Source organism: Schistocerca serialis, chromosome 1 (assembly GCF_023864345.2).
Source record: "Schistocerca serialis cubense isolate TAMUIC-IGC-003099 chromosome 1, iqSchSeri2.2, whole genome shotgun sequence".
Lineage (NCBI taxonomy): Eukaryota > Metazoa > Arthropoda > Insecta > Orthoptera > Acrididae > Schistocerca > Schistocerca serialis.
The window spans coordinates 1,159,512,877-1,159,532,428 of NC_064638.1; the positions used below are offsets into that span (position 1 = coordinate 1,159,512,877).

Genomic DNA, 19,552 nt, shown 5'->3' on the forward strand with positions numbered 1-19,552 from the left:
GCGACACACTTTCCTCACACCTGTCAACATTTTTTAACTCCCCCTACAACCACCAGACACCTTTGCTCACCACATCCAACACCAACTTCTCTCCTCAATGCTATCCTCCCCCACCCTCCCCCCCCCCCCCACCCCCTTCCACAGTGGACCCTTTCCCTCACAAACCTGGTTATACAAAACATGTTTCCATGGCACAGGCATCCCTGAACCATTTCACTCCCTCCACAAAATACTGTTACAAAGCAATTCCCATTACCTACACCTAATCACTCAAACTGAAATCCTGGCACTTCAACACTTGGAAGAACATTCAAAAAACCACCTCTACAAGTTATCCAGCATGCGGACATCCTACTTTCACATCAGGGCACCATTGTCCAACCCCAATCCTACCAACAGTGTTTCTCCTTGTCAACCCCTCATAGCACCCTGATTCTGCTTAGCTGACGTTTTCAACTAACCACGTCCTCCAAAGCCCCCTATCAACACTTCATGAAATCCAGAGCCAAAACGATCCCAGATCACTATTGTTAAACTCTCCACCAAAATCCTCACCCCACAGAAGTTTCAGTCCTATCCAAAGGACTGACGTTAAGCCCTGCATCTAGGATTGAAAGACCTTGTGAAGGACCTACTCTCCTTCTCCCACTTCATACAGTGAAATGCTTCTCTTCCACCAATCCTCCAACCAAAGCCAATCCAATCCCAGCATCAAACCCTGCTTGTCCCAATTCATACCACCATCCAACCGTGACCCTCCCACACTCCCAGCTAGCTGTCTCCTGGTCACCCTCCAGGAATTCTTAACTTCCAACCTGACCTCACTACCCTTCCCCAGGCGACTCTCTAAGAACGACAGCCTTTCAACAGAAGGAAGGACTGCCCTACACAAACTAAAAATGGATCCTGATCTGATCATCTTCCTGGCAGACTAAGGTTCCACAACTGTCATGATGAACCAGAGTGACTACCTGGCAGTGGGCCTCCAGCAGTTGGCTGACACCTCCACCTAAAAGCTCTGCCAAAGTGATTCCATCCCAGAAGTCCAACATAACCTCCAGTCCCAGCCGAAACCCTTAGGTCCTTCCCAGAACCTCTATCCTGAATCCATCTCCCTACTCACCCCAACAACAGTCTATGCACACACCTTTTACATGCTCCCCAAAATCCACAAACCCAACAATCCTGGGTGCTCCATTGCTGCTGCTTACAGTGCCCCCATCAAAAGAATCTCGGCCCTTGTTGATCAACATTTCCAACCAATTGTCCAAAACCTAGCTTCCTGTATTAAAGAAAAACCACTTCCTGCACTAGCCCTCCACCATCCCTACACCCTTAGCCCCCAGATCCCTACTCATTACTGTTGATGCAACATCCCTGTGCACCAACATCCTTCGTGCCCATGGCCTTGCCGTGATTGAACAATACCTCTCCCAGTGCCCTGCGGATTCCACATTCACCACTTTATTCCCTGTACACCTAACCAATTACATCCTGACCCATAATTACTTTGTCTTTGAAGGGAAGGTATACAAGCAAATTTGTTGCATGACCATGAGCATCTGAGTGGCACCCTCCTATGTCAGCCTCTTCATGGGCCATGTAGAGGAAAGATTCCTAACTTCCCAAGACCCCAAATCCCTGGTATGTTTCAGGTTTATTGATGACATCTTTATAATCTGGACCCAAGGCCAGGATACCTTACCCTGATTCCTACGCAACCTCAACACCTTCTGTCCCACCCAATTCCCCTGACCCCCCTCCACCCACCGCACCACCTTTCCAGATGTCAATCTCCTCCTCCCAGATGGCTCCATCTACACCTGAGTCCATATAAAACCCACAAATCACCAACAGTACCTGCACTTTGACAGCCGCAACCCCTTCCACACCAAAAAATCCCTCCCATACTCCCTGGCCACCCATGGCAGATGCATCTGCAGTGATGAGAACTTACATGCCCAGTATGCTGAAGGCCTCAAAAGGCCTTCACAGACAGGCAGTACCCTCCAGACCTAATTACCAAACTGATCTCCCATCTGCATACACACCTGATGCTCACAGGTATCCCAAGAACCGACCACAAAGAAGTGTCCCCCTTGTCACCCATTACCAACCAGGACTGGAATGAGTGAACCACGCGCTTCATCAGGGCTTTGATAACCTATCATCATGCCCTGAAATGAGGAACGACCTACCCAAGATACTTCCAACTTCTTCCAGAGTTGTGTTCTGCCACCAACCAAACCTCCACAATGTGCTAGTCCATCCCTGTGCCACATCCACTCTCAATCCCCTGCCAAAGGGATCATACCTGTGGAAGACCCCGATGCAAGACCTGCCCAATCCACCCATACAGCACCAACTACTCCAGTTCCATCTCAGGCTTATCCTACCGCATCAGAGGCCAGGCCACCTGTGAAAGCAGCCTTTTCATATACCAGTTCTGCAGCAGCCACTGCACAGTGTTTTACATTGTTACGACAACCAGCCAACTGTCATCTTAGATGAATGGCCACTGCCAAACTGTTGCCAAAAACAAACTGGACCACCAAGTGGCACAACATGCAGCAGAGCACAACATGTGAGATTTCAGTGGTTGCTTCACAACCTGTGTCATCTGGATTTTCCCCACTACCACCACTTTTTCTGAGCTGACTGGATGGGAGCTATCCTTACATTAAATCCTTTACTCTCTTAACCTTATTAGCCTAAACCCAAGGTAACTTGCTCCCCCCCCCCCCCCCCCGCCCCCCTCACCCGTAGGTGTGCCAGTACCTCTACCCAATTTGTATCTCCACATCAGCTAATTGTGTGCTGTTATCTCAATCCCTAGACTGTGAAATCATGTGTCCAGCAGTTTACCACCTGCCTCCCCTACCTGTACCCATAGGTAGCCCAGAGGTGACTCCCCACTCTCCCACAAGCTGCTAGACGCTTTCCCCCAACCCCCTCCCTGCTTCCCACCTCTCTCCATCCCTCACCCTACCCCATCCCACCCCACCCCATCCCACCCCACACCCCCACATCATCCCAGTACTCTCACCATGAGCCAGGAAAGAGCTGGCAGTCAACTGAGCACAATGTAGGGAGACAGATGAGTGCATGTGAGTGAGTGAGTGTGTATGTATGTTTGTGTGCATGTGTTTCCTACAAGCTTGAGAAAGGGCATGCATTCTGAAAGCTAGAAAAGCTCTGTACGATTTGTTTGTGTACCTAACAATGATGCCTTTTGGTGAGTCATCTCCTTTACTCCTAAATAATTAATAACTGAAATAACTCATCCCTGTTCTCCTTCATCACTCCCTTGGTATCATTCACCCTATTTCTAATGTTGTCAGTTACATCTGGCCACTAATACTGTTGTCTGTGTGTATGCTAGTTACCATTTTTTCACCAGCAAGTGAACATTTAAACTTCACTCACACGCTATTTGCCCCAGCATTTAACTCTACAAACCTGTGCTGGTAATTGATGTCACCTGCATGTTTGGCCAGAAAATTAGTTCCTAGCAATATACAAGGGGCTTCAATAAGTAATGCATCACATTTCTTCTGAAAGCAGGTTGGTTTATTTAGGATGTGAGTAAAAATATTTTTCTCCACTCTCTTACCTACAAAACCGTATTTTTCAACATTAACTCTGTTCATTGTGGCAGCCTTATGCCACTTTGCTGGGAGAACCTGTATGCCTGCATGGTACCACTCTACTGGTCAATGTCAGAGCCAAAGTCTTGTCTTCCCAGCATCCATGTATTGATTCCCAATAAGTACATCCTTCATTGGGCTAAACAGGTGGATACTGGGAGGCGCAAGATCCGGACAGTGGGGTGGGTGAGGAAGAACAGTTCATTGAAGTTTTGTGAGCTCTTCTTGAGTGTTGTACACTTGTGTGAGGCCTTGAGTTGTCGTGGAGGAGGAGAATTTCGTTTGCATTTTTGTGATGATGAACACATTGAAGTCATTTCTTCAGTTTCCTGAGGGTGCCACAGTATGCTTCAGAGTTGACCATTACACTACAAGGAAGAACATAAAACAGAATAACTTGTTCAGAGTCCCAGAAGACCATCACCCTGACTTTACCATCTCAGGGTGCAGCTTTGAACTTTTTCTCTGGAGGATAGGTGGTGTGGTGCCTATCTACGGATTGCTGTTTTGTTATCAGTTTGAAGCGATGAACCTATGTTTCATTACCTGTAATGATGTTCAACAAAAAATTGGCATGATCAGCCCTGTAACACACAAGCAACCCCACACAGGTGGCCCTTCATTGCTCATTATGGTCTTCTGTTAGCCTTTGAGGAGTCCAGTGGGCACACATCTTTGAGTACTCCAACTGGTAGACAAGTGTGTCAGCACTACCAACTGGGATGTCCAGTTGTTCAGCAAGGAGTTTGATTGTGATCCATCAATAACCTCAAATGAGAGTGTCTACACATTCCAAGGATGCAGGAGTCACAGCTGTGTGCAGCTGACCTGCATGCAGGAGATAGGACAGGTTTGCACAACCTTGTTGTGATTATGACAGATGCCGCACCCAATGACTCACTGTGCTTTTTTTCACTGCCAGATCTCTGTAGACATTCTGCAAGCACCTATGAATATCTGCGATGCTCTGGTTTTCCAAAAAAAAGGAACACAATGACAGTTCTCTGCTTTGAGTATACCTCTGTTACAGATGCCGTTTTGAAGACTACAAATAGCACTGAAAAGATGAATCAAATCAGTATTGGTGTCAGTTGTGTTGAGAAGCAGCTGAAATCATTAAGACTGAACAAAGCTCTATGGCCTGATGGAATACTAGTCAGATTCCTTACTGAATTTGTGGCTGAGTTAGCCCCTGTTCTCACTATAATGTATCATAGATCCCTCAAACAAAAACCTTTGCCCAGTTCTTGGAAAAAAGCACAGGTCACACCCGTCTAGAAGAGGAGTAGTAGATGTGATCCACAAAACTACTGTTCAATATCATCGATTAGCTTTAGAATCTTAGAACATATTCTGAGCTCAAACATAATGAGGTATCTCAAACAGAATGACGTTCACCATGCCAACCAGCATGTAGCCACACTTAAATCATAGAGTGTGTGTGGTTTGAGGTTTTCGGGCGCTAAACAGCATGGTCATCAGCACCCAAACGCATAGAAACAGGAACACATGCGGTAAAGGGACAAAGACGGACAGTGAACAAGGAGAACGGCTAAAAGACACAGGCCTGACGCAGTTCCAAATCCTCACATACAGAGGCAAAACAAGAGGAAAAGAAACACACTAAAAAAGGAAAGGAAACACAAGGTAAAGAGAACAGAAATCGAAGGGAAACAAGTTGGTAATCGTGACTGGCGGACCTCTTATCTAAAACCTGGGTGAGCCAGTCACCCAGCAGCACATTAAAATCCTCTCCCTAAAATCCGAGGCAACAAATTGAACAGGACACAAAACCGTAAGACCTTAACCACAGTCGTTGCGTCGTCTTGCAAAATAGAGGGCAAATCCGGTGGCAAGGAAACCACCGCCCTCTGGTCAGAGAATAAAGGACAGTCAAGTAAAATGTGGCGGACAGTAATCTGGACGCCACAAGCACTGCAGATTGGGGGGTCCTCCCGCCGGAGTAAAAAACCATGTGTTAAGGGACTGTGCCCTATGCGGAGGCGAGTGAGGAGAACCTCATCCCGCCTGCACGACTGGTAGGACGTATGCCATGGCCGCGTGGTGGCCTTGACCAAACACAGCTTATTTTCACCGACTGCCAGCCAGTCCTCTTCCCATTGGCGCATAACACGAAAACGCAAAAGGGAGGCAACAGCATGGAGGGGGACGGCACATTCAACAACTTGAGGGAGGGAACATGCATCTTTGGCAGCCACATCCGCCAGTTTGTTTCCCCTAATACCCACGTGCCTCGGCACCCAGCAGAAGGAAACGTCCTTCCCCTGCCGTTGCAGGTGGAGTAGGGCATCATGGATGTTCTGGACGACGGTATCCGTTGGGTACAAGTGTTGCATGGTCTGAAGGGCACTCAGGGAGTCAGAACAGATGAGAAACTTAAGACTGGGAACACATCTCATCTGCTCCAATGCCCGCAAGATCACAAACAATTCGGCATCAAAGATGGTAAACGCCGCAGGAAGCCGTAACTTGACGACTCGATCAGGGAAAATAACAGCACAACCAACAGAGTCCCCCTGTTTAGAGCCATCTGTAAATACTGGTACATGGTCGGCATGCTGGTTTAAAATATCGTAAAATAAGGAGGTAAAAACAAACGCAGGAGTGCAGCTCCTCCGGTACTCTGACAAGTCTAAAAGGACGCTGGGCCTCTGGAGCAACGAGGGAGGCAGGCAGGTAAAACCCTGGAGTTGGGGTGCCACACGCTCTACACCAAGGGACTCAAGCAAATGCTTGGCACGAATCCCAAATGGTCTCGTTGCCCTTGGACGACTGGAAAAAGAGACGTTCCATAGGCGGACGGGCAACAGTAGGGTACGCAGGGGAGGTAGGACAGGCAAGGAATTGACACACCCGTCACACCATGAGGAGTTTCCGCCGGATGGCGAGCGGCGGTTCCCCTGTCTCAGCACACAGGCCGGGGATGGGACTGGTACGGAAGGCACCAGTGGCCAGCCTGATACCCTCATGGTATACTGCGTCAAGAATCTTCAGATACAAAAGCCTCGCTGACACATACACGGTGCATCCGTAGTCAAGACGCGACCTGATGAAAGCCCTATAAAACTGCAGCAGACGCGCCCGATCTGCGCCCCAGGACCGATGGCTCAGACACTTCAAAATATTCAGCACCTTCAGGGCCCGCACCTTGAGGTCTATAAGGTGCGGCAACCATGACAACTTGAAATCAAAAGTGAGGCCCAGGAACCTCACAGTGTCTCTAAAAGGAAGAATGGTGTCCCTCAGACGCAATTCAGGGGAGGTAAAAGCACACCGAGAATGATTAAAATGAACACACACACATTTGTCTGCAGAAAAGGTAAAACCCGTCTTCGCAGTCCATGCCTCTAATCGCTTTATTGTAAGCTGCAGCTGCCGACTAGCAGTGACAAGACTGGAGGAAGAACAGAAAACAGCAAAATCGTCCACAAACAAGGAGCACTGGGCACGACTCCGGATAGTGGACATAGTGATGGCAAAGAGGGTGACACTTAAAACACTTCCCTGAGGAACACCATTCTCCTGCATGTACAAATCAGATAGCACATTACCAACCCGATATCGAAAGAGGCGGCGGGAAAGAAAGGACTGAATGAAGATGGGGAGATGGCCACGAAAGCCCCACTGATGGAGTTGATTGAGGATAAGGCGGCGCCAAGTAGTGTCATACGCCTTATTAATGTCAAAGAATTTACCTAGACAATGCTGGTTACGTAGGAAGGCCTGCTAGATGGCTGCCTCGAGCAGGGTCAAGTTGTCTATAGTTGAAAGACATCTCCGAAAGCCACACTGAGAGTGGCTAAGGAGCTGCCTGGTCTCGAGCAGCCAAACCAGGCGACAGTTGACCATGCGTTCAATGTCTTCCCGACACAGCTCGTCAAAGCAATACTCCGATAACTACTGGGATGCATTCGGTCCTTCCCCTGTTTGAGGAGGGGAATCAAAATCGCCTCCCTCCACGAGTCAGGGAACATGCCGGATGACGATATCATATTAAAACAATTCAGGAGAACTTCCTTGCATGGCAGCAACAAGTGCTGCAGCATGCTGTACAGGATTTGATCATCACCTGGCGCAGTATCATGAGCCACAGACAGTGCCGAATCCAGTTCCCACATTGTGAAGGGGCAGTTGTAAGGTTCAGAATTTGGAGACCGGAAGTCCAAGTGATCCCTCTCGATGGCAGTGCAGTAGCGGCAGAAATCTGGATCACAGTTAATAGTGGCAGTAGATTCCGCAAAATACATGGCCAGTGTCTAGGCAGTGTCTTTCGGCGCCGTGAGTAGACAACCCTGATGCAGCAATGCCGTGACAGGTAGTTGGCTGCGTTTCCCGGAAATCCTCCTAATGGCTTCCCATACTTTCGTAGAACTAGTGGAGCGGGAGATGGAGTTCAAGAACGATTGCCATGACCGTCGTTTGCTCTCTTTAATCACTCGCCGCGCCTTGGCCCTTGCCACCCAAAAGGCCGCAAGATTGTTAGCTGAGGGACGGCACTTGAAGCGGCGCAGAGCTGCATGGCGGGCTCGGATGGCTGAGCGGCACTCAGTGGTCCACCAAGGGACAGGAAGACTCTTGGGAAGACTTGACGACCGTGGGATCGACAATTCAGCAGCATGGGAGATCACAGCTGTAACATGGTCGACCCATTCGTGGATGCTGGCATGGTGTTCCAAAACAGCTAAATGGCTGAAAAGTGTCCAGTCACATCCAGAAGGCGAATCCAAAGGGGGAAGTGGTCACTAGAATGGAGGTCAGCGGCAACCTCCCACAGAGCAGAATCCGCGAGTGCTGGAGAGCAAAAGGAAAGGTCAATAGCTGACGACGACCCAGAAGCAGTACAGAAATGAGTGGGAGCACCAGAGTTGAGGATGCACAGTTCTTCGGACGCCATGAGGCTTTCCAGAATGCGACCCCTGGGGCAAGTAGTCCTAGAGCCCCATAAGACATTATGAGCATTGAAGTCCCCCAGAAGGAGAAAAGGGGGGGGGGAGTTGGCTAATTAGGTCTGTGAGAGCCTCAGAGTCTATTTCATCCTGAGGCGGTAAGTAAACGGAACAGATTGTGAGCCTCCGCCCCACAAGAAGGTCAACTGCAATTGCTTGCAAGTCCGTAACGAGAGGGAGCTCAGATGAGTGGTGCATGTCACAGACAAAAACTGCAACACCACCCTTTGCCCTTTCCCCCATCAGATCATCTTTTCAATACATGGTATAGCCCCGTAAAGAAGGAGCATCAGTGGCCTGAAAATGTGTCTCTTGGAGACATAAGCACAAGGGGCGCTCTCGTACAAGGAGTTGTAATTCGGCCACATGCTTCCTGAACCCATTCAGGTTCCACTGTAATATGGCAGCCAGTGATCAGGGTGGCTCAATTTTCACCCTGCCTCTGTGCTTTGGAGGAGAGCCCGTACTGGCCGGAGATTTATTCCTGGGGCGAGAATATCGCCCCCGGTCGATATCAATGTCCATCAGCTCCGATGGCGACCCAAGGGAGATGTCAGACAGTACGATGGCATCGTCATCGGACTGACCCTGACTAGTCTCCTCAGGTGGCAAAACCTTCACCTTCGGTGTCTTCGTCTTGGGGGGCTTAGAATGCAGAACCTTGTCAACAGTTGGAGCTTTACTCGCCTGGGCAGAAGGTGATATATGGGGAGGGGCAGAAAGTACCCCACTGCCAGCAACCACGGCCTTGTCCGACGTTGTGGGGAGAGCTGCAGGTTGCAAAACAACTGCAGCAGCACAAGTGCACTGGCAAACGCAGGTATCAGTGCTGACACTAGCAACCTCCGTTTGTGTAGCAACAGTGGCCAACTGTACCGGTTTCTGCAGAGTGGAAGCGAAAGATGTTGTAAACACAGGAGGCTGCATGGCCTTAAAGAGCTTCTTGGCCTCACCATAGGGGATGTGCTTAGATGTTTTGATCTCCTGTATCTTCTGTTCCTCGAGATAGATGGGGCAGACCCGGCTCCAGACAGGGTGACTGCCAGAGCAATTCACGCACTTCACAGGCGATGAACAATCGGCTCCTTCATGGGCAGGTTGACCACATTTACCACAAGTGGCTATCCCCATTGCACCCCAACGTAGTATGCCCAAAGCGCTGACATTTAAAACAGCGCATTGGTTTGGGGAAATATGGCCATACTGGCAAACGTAAGAAACCTGCTTTAACATGCTCTGGGAGTCTCGGGCAATTGAACGTGAGAAAAATGAGTCGGATTTGACTAGGTCCCCATCGACTCGTTTCATAATATGCTGCACATCGACAATACCTTCGTCAGCCCACTCAGATTTCAACTCGTCCTTGGGGATATCCACCAAGTCCCTATGTGTCATAACACCCTTACTATAGTTCAAAGCCCGCATCTCGTGGTCGTGTGGTAGCGTTCTCGCTTCCCACGCCCGGGTTCCCGGGTTCGATTCCCGGCGGGGTCAGGGATTTTCTCTGCCTCGTGATGGCTGGGTGTTGTGTGCTGTCCTTAGGTTAGTTAGGTTTAAGTAGTTCTAAGTTCTAGAGGACTTATGACCACAGCAGTTGAGTCCCATAGTGCTCAGAGCCATTTGAACCATTCATTATAGTTCAAAGTGGAGTGGAGCTCGGTCTCGATAGCGTACTCTCCGAGACAGGTTGCTTTCCGAAGAGAAGTGACTTGACGGGAACTAGACGTTTCAACTGACAGAGTCCCATTGCGCAGTCGCTTCACAGATTTCAGTGTTCCTCCAATTCCCTCAAGACCCTTGTGGATGTAAAAGGGAGAAACTCTCTCAAAGCTACCTTCCTTCTGTTTGACAATCAAAAACACATTTTGGTTATCAGCATGTGCTCTGTTACGACAGTCTGATAAATCTCTAGTAACACCAGGCGCTGGAGGACTCGCAGCACGAAGTCGCTTTTTCGATGGGGTGTGTTTTCCTACCAGTGGCCCACCCAATCCACTGGTAGGGGGAAACATAGAGGTCGAAGGGTCCATTGTGGTCCCACGAGCAGCTAGGGAACTAAAGGTCCACTCAGACAGAGCCCCGCGTGCCCGAGTAAGCCTTATACAACCGAGGTGCAGTAGGTGCCCCAGAGGTTGCCCGCTTGCGACTGTTCTACCCCAACAGCCATGCATCTTATAGGCGTGCAGCACACTGTAAGATGGAGGGGTTTTTATAGAGGTTTACCTTCCTCACAACCCAGGCGGTCAAGCCAAGATTACCATTCCCCGCAGCACACAACATTCCACCGCCGCGCCATGCGGAGGTCGCTGAAGCATGTCCGGGAGTTACGGTGACAGGAGACTGGCTGCGCTGACCAGTCCCCAGCTCAGGACCCCGGGGTCGCCAAGCCCGTACTCAGCAAATGAATGCTGAGCCCCTGGGGGGGGGGGGGGGGGGTTAAATCATAGAGAAGCTGTAAATCAGATAAAGTGATGCAGTGTCAACAGCCACAGAGAAATAAATATTGACTTAAAAAAAAATTCTAGTAAATGTTAAAATCTACAATGTGTCATGGGTGGACAGTGCCCATGCTGGTATAAATCTTTCTTGATACATGCATTCATGGTCGATTTCTGTGGTTGCCTCATACTCTGTCTTCCATTTTCAACAGCTAGTACATAGGTTGCTTGCTCAAGGTGCAGATATAAATGGCAGATATAGGCCTAAACACAGGAAGTCAACAGTAAATGGCCACACAAGAAGATGTTTGGTGAGTTAAGATTCTGTTTATTGTATAATGAGTTCTTTTCTAATCCATTATGTACATTCACAATAGACTTATTTTTTTTTTTTTTTTTTTTTTTTTTTTGCAGGAATGGGCAGTGTCAGACTGTAATTCAGACACAGGCCCATTAACAACAGACTTGTCAGGACATTCTCCAATATTTGGAAACCTTTGTTCTCCAAAGGTAAGCATCTGCTTTACGGTCATAATGGCAACTATCGAGAACTTATTTAAAGGAGAAGTCATCAACAAATACAAAAATTCAGACTTCTGTTGATTAGTAATAACATATGTTAATTCTGATAACTTCAGAAATACTTTCTCCCAATCTTTTGTGCCTATTTTATTTCACTGTTTAGCAGGTAATGAACTAAAATGGGAGCAGTTTCTTTGATACTCTACTAAACAATATGATCTAGCTTGTGACGAGGTGATTAGTTACTTGCTCCATATACCACATTCATAATGAATACTACAATGTGGAGTTTATAAAACAGATAACTATTCTATACATGCTGAAATCAATGTAATTTTGACTGAAAAAGGAGGGAAATACATAGATGGAAAACTCTGATCTTCTATGACAAAAATAAAGTGTCTGATAGACAGTGTTTACAAATATAGATTTCTGTTTCGGTCAGCAATGAGCATCTTCAGGTCTTGATGCTGATTTACTGCTTCAGTCTACAGAGCCATTTGATTCCAACATAAGCCAATCATGACACTAGTTTCACAAGCTATGATTGATCATGGATTAAAACAGTGATCCAGGAAGTATAGTATACATTTCTTTTATTTCTGTCATCGACCAAAAAACTTGTGGTCCTCAGACTACCAGTTGCTGTAAACTGAAGTAGCAGATCAACACCAAGATTTGAAGATGATCGTTGCTGATCAAAGCTGGTAGTCTAAGGACCAAAAGTTTTTGTGGTCATTTATAGAAATAAAAGAAAATTGTTCTGTAAAAAAAGTTGTCAACTTCAAACTTGTGGTTATCACATAGAATCAGTTGGAGATAACACACACACTAACTATCGAATATGCATTTATTAATCACTGATACATAACAAACATGGCAGTAGAACAAGTCACGTGCCGAAAGTGAAAACTAGAACAAAGCAGTCCAAAGAAGCAAAAGTCACGCCACAGAGACACCCCCCTCCCAGTAGTGCGAAGCACGGTGGAGGGAAGCTACATTACATAAATTCATAATCTTGGTCCCAGTGCAATGGTTGTAGGCAGCAGCTGGCGTGGGAAGTGGGGGTGTCAGTGTTGGCGGTGCAGGAGTCCCATGATTCCAACGGCTGCATAGGTGGAGTCAGCCGAAGGCAGGTTGGTAGCGTCGGGAGGCAGATTGATGAGTGACCATGCCGGTTTCATTTGATTAACAGACACAATCAGTGGCCATCCATGTAGGTGGATGACAGACGTGTTTGTACCGTGATGTAGCATGTGATAAGGGCCCGAATAAGGAAGCTGCAGGGCTTCTTGCACAGTGTCATCCTACAACATCACAAAGTTACACGGAGCAAGGTCCTTGTGGATGAACACGGGTGGGGTGGGGGTGAGGAAGGGGAGGTGTGAGGCTGTGCAATGTTCATATGAACCTGCTCAACCAGGGCGAGAATATCCTCGGTTGCAGCTGATGGTGAATCCTCGAATGAACTCAGCGGGTAGAAGGAGGAGTTCACCGTATAGAATCTCAGTCAGTAAGGCATTCAAATCTTCTTTATTGGCCGGGCGAATACTCAGCAGGACCCATGCGAGGGCCTCCAACCACAAGCCTCCATGGCACATTAGCCTGGCCTTGAGTGTGAGGTGCCACTGCTTGACCACACTTTTTGCCTGTGGGTGATAAGCTGTAGTGTGAAATTTGGTTACGCTGCAAAGTTTGCAGGGTCGTGCAAAGAGGGCAGACTCAAACTCGAATCCCTGGATGGTCGGGGACAGCAAAGTGAGTGAGAGACAGGGGACAGCCAAAGCTAGCAACCCACGCCGAGATGAAAGACGGGCAACGGTTTTGGCCATGATGTCAATAAATGGGACTGCCTCGACCCAGCGGGTCACACGGTCAATGATTCAAAAGATGTATGTGATGCATCTGTAACCATCGGAAGGTGGGAGGGGACCAGTGATGTCGATATGGACATGGCAGTAATGCCCCTTTTGAATGTCAAACTTTCCCATTGGAGGTTGAGCATGCCTGCTGACTTTGCTGCGCTGGCACGAGACGCATGCACAGCTCCGACTGCAACAGTCAGGCTTCATGCCAGGCCAGACGAAGCGCTCCATAACCAGCTGTCACGTGGCTTGCATCCCAGGGTGGGCTAAACCGTGCAAGGCAGTTAAGACCTTATGACAAAGAGCGGTAGGGATGAGGGGGCGGGGTGTGCCCATAGAGGTGTCACAAAGGACAGGGATCGTAGACCCAGGTAGTATACGGGGCTGGATAGAGAGCAATGATTCGTTGTCTGATATTATTTGCTGTATACCATCATCGTCAGCTTGTATGAGCGTAATCCCAAAAGTGAGGTCTCCTACTTTTTTATAAGAACATAGACCTGTTTATTTCTACAATGGTTTACATCAGTTTACAGCGTGAACGTTTAGCTATTTTTCGACATAATCACCATTTCTCTCGATGCATTTTTGTTGATACTGTGGCAGTTTTTGTATGCCCATGTCATACCAGCTCACTGCCATGCTGTTCAGATGGCATGACTGTTACATGGTCTCAGGTGTAAAGTATGCCCAGGTTTCATCACCCGTAATGATTGAGTCTAGAAAGTTGTCCTGTTCGGCTGCAAGGTGGTGAAGAAATGCGCGGGAAGCATCAACTCATTGCCACATGATCTTTGCCACATCTTGCGCACACCTTCCAGTAGTTCAGTGTTTCTGTAAAAATTCTGTGAGTGGTGTTTTGGAAAACCTCAGGAACCAACGTGCAGATATCATCCAGGGTGATCTGCCGATCTTCACGCATGTTTTGGTTAACCTTCAACACTGTCTCATCAGAAACTGATGGTCTCCCACTCCTTTGTTTGTCGTGAATTTTGGTCCGACCAGCTGCAAACTCTCTACACCACTTATGAACATTTTTGACATCCCTGCACGACTCACCATACATTTCCGTCAATTGGCGATGGATTTCAATTGGCGCCCTTTGTGTTCAAAAACCGAATAACTGCGCACCATTCGCATGTAGCGGTAACATCCAATGGGAGCTCCACTCTCAACAGCTGCCAAACCAAGACTGAGTGCCTGAGCATGGCTTGCACAAGTTTACACTCAGCGCGTGAAGTACTCTTCATAACAATGTGACCAACTGCCACACAAACAGACTTCTATACTTATAAAAAATAGGGAACCTTACTTTTGGGATTACCCTCATAGTCAGGCACTCCTCCAGCTTCAGTGGTGCAGTTAGCACGCAGATGCGGGAAAGGTAGTCTGCCACAATGTCCTCCATGCCTCAGATATAGCATGCATGCATCATAAGGCAGAAATGCCTTGGCGGAAGGTCCTTAGCTGGATTATGAATAGCATCCACGAGTGGCTTTTGATCTGTATAGATCATGAAAGGTTGCCCCTCAAGGTCGCTACAGAAATGTTTAATCACCTCATGCACAGTGAGAAGCTCACGGTTTAAAGCCAACCACTGGCACTGGCTCTTAGTCAGTTTCTTGGAAAAGAAGTGGAGGGGTTGGGTGGAGTTGGCGGTGTGCTGTTGTAAAACAGCACCCACAGCTGAGTCACTGGCATCAGTCATGATCCAGATATGGGCCTCAGGGTCAGGGTGGGTGAGAGTGATGGCTTTGGTGAGGGCAGTTTTAAGGTTACCAAAAGCGTCAAGCATGGGTTTTTCCCACTCCAACTTCCGTTTTCCAATGGTGTTTTTGCCAGAGAGAGCATAGTAGAGAGCCATTTGGCTGGAGGCAGCTTGACGAATATGGCGGCGGTAAAAATTTGCCATACCCAGAAAATGACAGAGCTGAGCATAATCCTCAGGGAGAGGAAGATGTATGGTTTCGACATGAGAACACGTCAGTTGGAGGACGTAGGCAGAGACAGCATGGCCTAGGGACGTAACTGATGTGGAACAGAGTTGAGATTTACCATGGTTGATCACCACACTGTTGGCAGTGAGGGCCGAATGGACTGCATCGAGGTGAACTTGACGTTCCTCAGCAGAGGAGGAAAAGATCAGTATATTATCTAAGTAAGCATAAGCAAATGGTAGAGGGAGCAAAATGGAATTAATGAACCACTGCCATGTCTGCGCAGCATTTTTCAACCCATAAGGCATGTAACAGTATTCAAATAGGCTAAAGGGTGTGATGATGGCCGTCTTCGGAATATCTGGTGGATGTATAGGGTCTGATGATATGCCTTGGAACAATCTAAAATGGAGAAAAAGTTTGAACCATGGAGTAATTCCGTGAAATCCTGGATATGTTGGAAGGTGTAGTTATTGATAATGGCGTGAGCATTAAGGGACCTGTAGGCCCTGCACATACGTAAAATGATGTCCTTTTTGGGAACAAGATGGATAGGTGAAGATCAGTTGCTATTGGAGGGGTGGAGGACACCCAAAGCCAACAAATCCAGAATGATCTCCTTTGCGCACAGAAGTTTGGAAGTGTTAAGTCGCCTGGGCTTATAATGATCAGGTGGGCTGTTGGTGGTGCGAATCCTTTGACAAGTGCCATTACTGATGGCTGATACTTGCGTAGGAGAGTTGGCAATAGGGGTCAAGAAGCTATCCACAGGCAACATCGGTTCACTGACCTTGGTGAACTGGGGTGGCATAGGCTGAAGTTGGCGATGGATGTCATGATGTAGGAGTGGAGCATGCAGATGTGTCTTGTAGATTTGTCTGCTTCAGTGAGAAAACAATAGCAAGTGGTGGAACGCTCAGCACAGGAGCAGATTGGTGAGAAGATGCTGTAGAGGGTTGTGATGGACCACCTTGTTGTGGGTCTGCAGATAAGCGATGTTTGGTATGCTGTGCATGTGACAATTCAGCTGAGGTAGACATGATGCAGGTGCATAAGGCATTGTTCTGGCTGCGGAGTTTGTCAATTTGTGAACACATGTCTGACAGGTCAGGGAGCCATGTAGTAATGTGCTTGACCAGGGATGCATATGTGGAAAGCATATCCGAGGAGGCAGAGAGCAAAGACGTCCTGAACTTGTGTGAGCATGGAACTGTAGAGCCAGATGCATGGCTCAGCGTGGTGGCCTGCAGGTCTGGTGAAAGTTCATAATGGTGTAGAAAATCCAACCTGATCGCGGGTTCATCCACATCGACAATGTGGAAGGTCCAAGGGTAGGTGTGAACCAGTGATATCTTGATGGAGCCATGAAGTGCAATAGGAGAACGAATGGCAGTGATCAAGGCAAGGGTTGAAGGTGATAGTGCGTCGGCAGCGTGCTTAGCTCGAATTACGTAATGTCGGCGCCAGTGCCGATGAGAAAGCGGATGCCTGTTGACATGTCTGTGTCATAGAGGTGTTGCGCCGCTGAAGCGAGTGGTGCAGCATTAGACGTTAGGTGCTGTGACGGAACGTGGTGGGACATAGCGCCTAAACGTGCCACCCACCGGTCTCATTTGGGTAGGCGCAAGGTGCATGGCAATTGCAGGTGGCATCCCTGTAAGTAGTGTGGAACCAACACAGTGGGAGGGCCAGTTGGTAGGGCGGTGCAGTGTGGGAGAGGGCCGCAGCTGACTGTGTTGGGCCTGGTATCCTATCGGGTTGCTGCTCAGGCGAGGTCGGCAGCTGTCGGGAGCCCGCTGGCAGTACCTCCTGTAGGCCGCTATGTGGCAGCTCCTGACTGACAGCTGAGGCACCGAGGCAAGTGTGCTGGCCTCTACCGGCAGGGCGCAGAACCAGAGGTGCGGGTATGCCAACTGAGGATGGTGGAGAGGTCGTTCGTGACAGGTGGTGTTGGTGATGAATGATAGCATAAGCCTGATCCGCCTTGTAACTGAACCTCTAGTGGGTCGGCAATGTGGGACAATAGATGAATGCAGATCCAAAGGCATTTTGACCATCCACAACCTCCAAAGCGCAGCATCAGGTAAAGCTTGATCGTCGATGAATGCCGCCAAAGCTGTGAAGGGGTATGGTCGTCGAGATGCTCCTTGTAAATAATGTGGTGGATAACCTCCGCTGAAGGGCAGGAAAGGTGCTCAATAAGCACTGATTTGGCCATCATATATTTGTTTGAAGTGGGCAGTGAGAGTAGCAAGTCACTGATGAAGTCCATATGTGTGTAGAGATGGCTCATCAGGCAGACAAAATGGGCTCCATCTTTGGAAATGCCGTGGGTGTCCAGGAGGTGGCCCACTAAGGCGAACCAAGTTTTTGGATTGTCTTTTTGCAATGCAGGTAGCTTAGGGAACCTGCCTGGTAACACTTGTTGAGGCAGCACCGGCAGATGGGGATTGTTGTAGTCAGAGCAGGACGCCTTCAGTGTCAGAAGTGCGGTAGTGGTGAATGGTGCGTCGCTCAAGGTCTGTGTGGGGTGGTGGCCACATGCAGCACACAGTGTGGAGAGAGCGGGCATATTAAAGTGGGCATGGTGCATCCAGTCTGCAAGCCCGATGAAGAACGTGGTGTGGGTGTAACGGCCGAAGCTGTTGCAACAGCAGGTGGGAGGCAGTTGTGTTGAAGCCACGGGGGAGCTGATGCAGTAACCAGCATGGGTGGAATGGCCGGCACCAATATGAAAGCGGGGAGAAGGCGGTCTTGGAAACTCGCATGGTCAAGGCAACAAGCATCGCCGTAACGGTGTGTGGGGGCTCTGCTGCTGTGACACTATGTAAATTAGAATGTGCTACCCCTGTGCATAGTAATGTTCAATTCACAGTTCTGGAACTTTGCCAGCATGTCAAGCCATCCTGTAGGTAATGGTGTACATGAAGGATAAACCACTATGTCTTTAACTGGAAGGTCATCCACATTGCCGTTAGCCAGCGTGCACTGTCCATGTTGTGGTTGTTGTGTTGCCATGCTAGGCCCTGTTGTGCCCGGTAAGTTTAGGTGGCCTCTGGTGTGGCCAGGCATAGATAATTGTTCACTTTTAACCAAATTTGAATAGGTTTACTTGTCCACTCATGGTCACAAACATAGTTAACGGGGTCCGTTACACTTGCACCGAAAGACGCTGGTAGATCCATTGTGGTGGAAACAATGTGGGCTGGCACGCGAAGTTCATAAATGGCGGCAACAAGCACAAAGTAAATTGCGATGAGATGACGACGTTGTCAGGGTCACCACTGTGGTTATCACATAGGATTGGTTGGAGATAACACACACACACAATATCGAATATGCATTTATTAATCACTGACACATAACAAACATGGCAGTAGAACAATTCACGTGCTGAAAGTGAAAATTAGAACTAAGCGGTCCAAAGAAGCAAAAGTCCAAAGATAGGGTGCTCTGCATCAGAGATGCCACACACCTATGGGCAAAGTGGGGTTTGCATCATCTGCATAACTGCAAACATGTGTGTGGCTTGGGTTGAAAGGGAGTGGGCAGTGAGAGACTGAGGTTAATAACCTAAAAAAATAACTTTACTATTGAAAGCCAGTGGCCATCTTCAAAATCTAATAAATGAACTTCAGTTAGTATTATTCACAAGTTTTTTACGCCCATTTTCTGGCAGGCTCATGTTAATATCCACCTGTTACCTATATGGTGGCAACACTTAAGCTTCACAATTGCAATATAAAACAGATTACTGAATGCCAGAAGGAAATGATTCAGATTGTGGTAATAATTATTTAGTCCTATAAATGTGAATTTTTCAGTGTACAGATTATTTGAATGCTTAGTGTAATGGAGTACTCCTTATAGGAAAGCATCCATGCCATGCACTTGTCTGTATGATTTGCATATTCTGTAACGTTACTTAATTACAAGAACAATAATCTCTGGGCACAAAATGAACAAAATGGTCAAGAGCGAGTGTTGGCCGCATTTCTGCATTTATCGTCAGTCTCCTGTATGATTACTTTCCTGAAAAATGCTGAAATATAATAATACTCGTAATATTTGGGAATATGCAAAATATTCGTGAGTGGTGTTACAGTTAAATGGGACATGGGCTCATAGTATGGTCTGTTGCGGCCACGATCTTACATAGTTGAAGGAAAAACAAAG

The 19,552-nt window shown here is 48.0% G+C and overlaps 1 protein-coding gene across 4 annotated transcripts in view; it reads left to right on the plus strand.

The window, feature by feature from the left end:
• Positions 1 to 19,552, plus strand: part of LOC126418141 (serine/threonine-protein phosphatase 6 regulatory ankyrin repeat subunit B-like) — a 352,754-nt gene that overhangs the window by 168,798 nt on the left and 164,404 nt on the right. For all 4 annotated transcript variants that reach the window (XM_050085172.1, XM_050085171.1, XM_050085170.1 and 1 more), the window contains exons 7-8: positions 11,265 to 11,363; positions 11,467 to 11,562. In XM_050085172.1, coding sequence (XP_049941129.1) covers positions 11,265 to 11,363; positions 11,467 to 11,562 — 195 coding nt within the window. The remainder of the gene's footprint in view (positions 1 to 11,264; positions 11,364 to 11,466; positions 11,563 to 19,552) is intronic.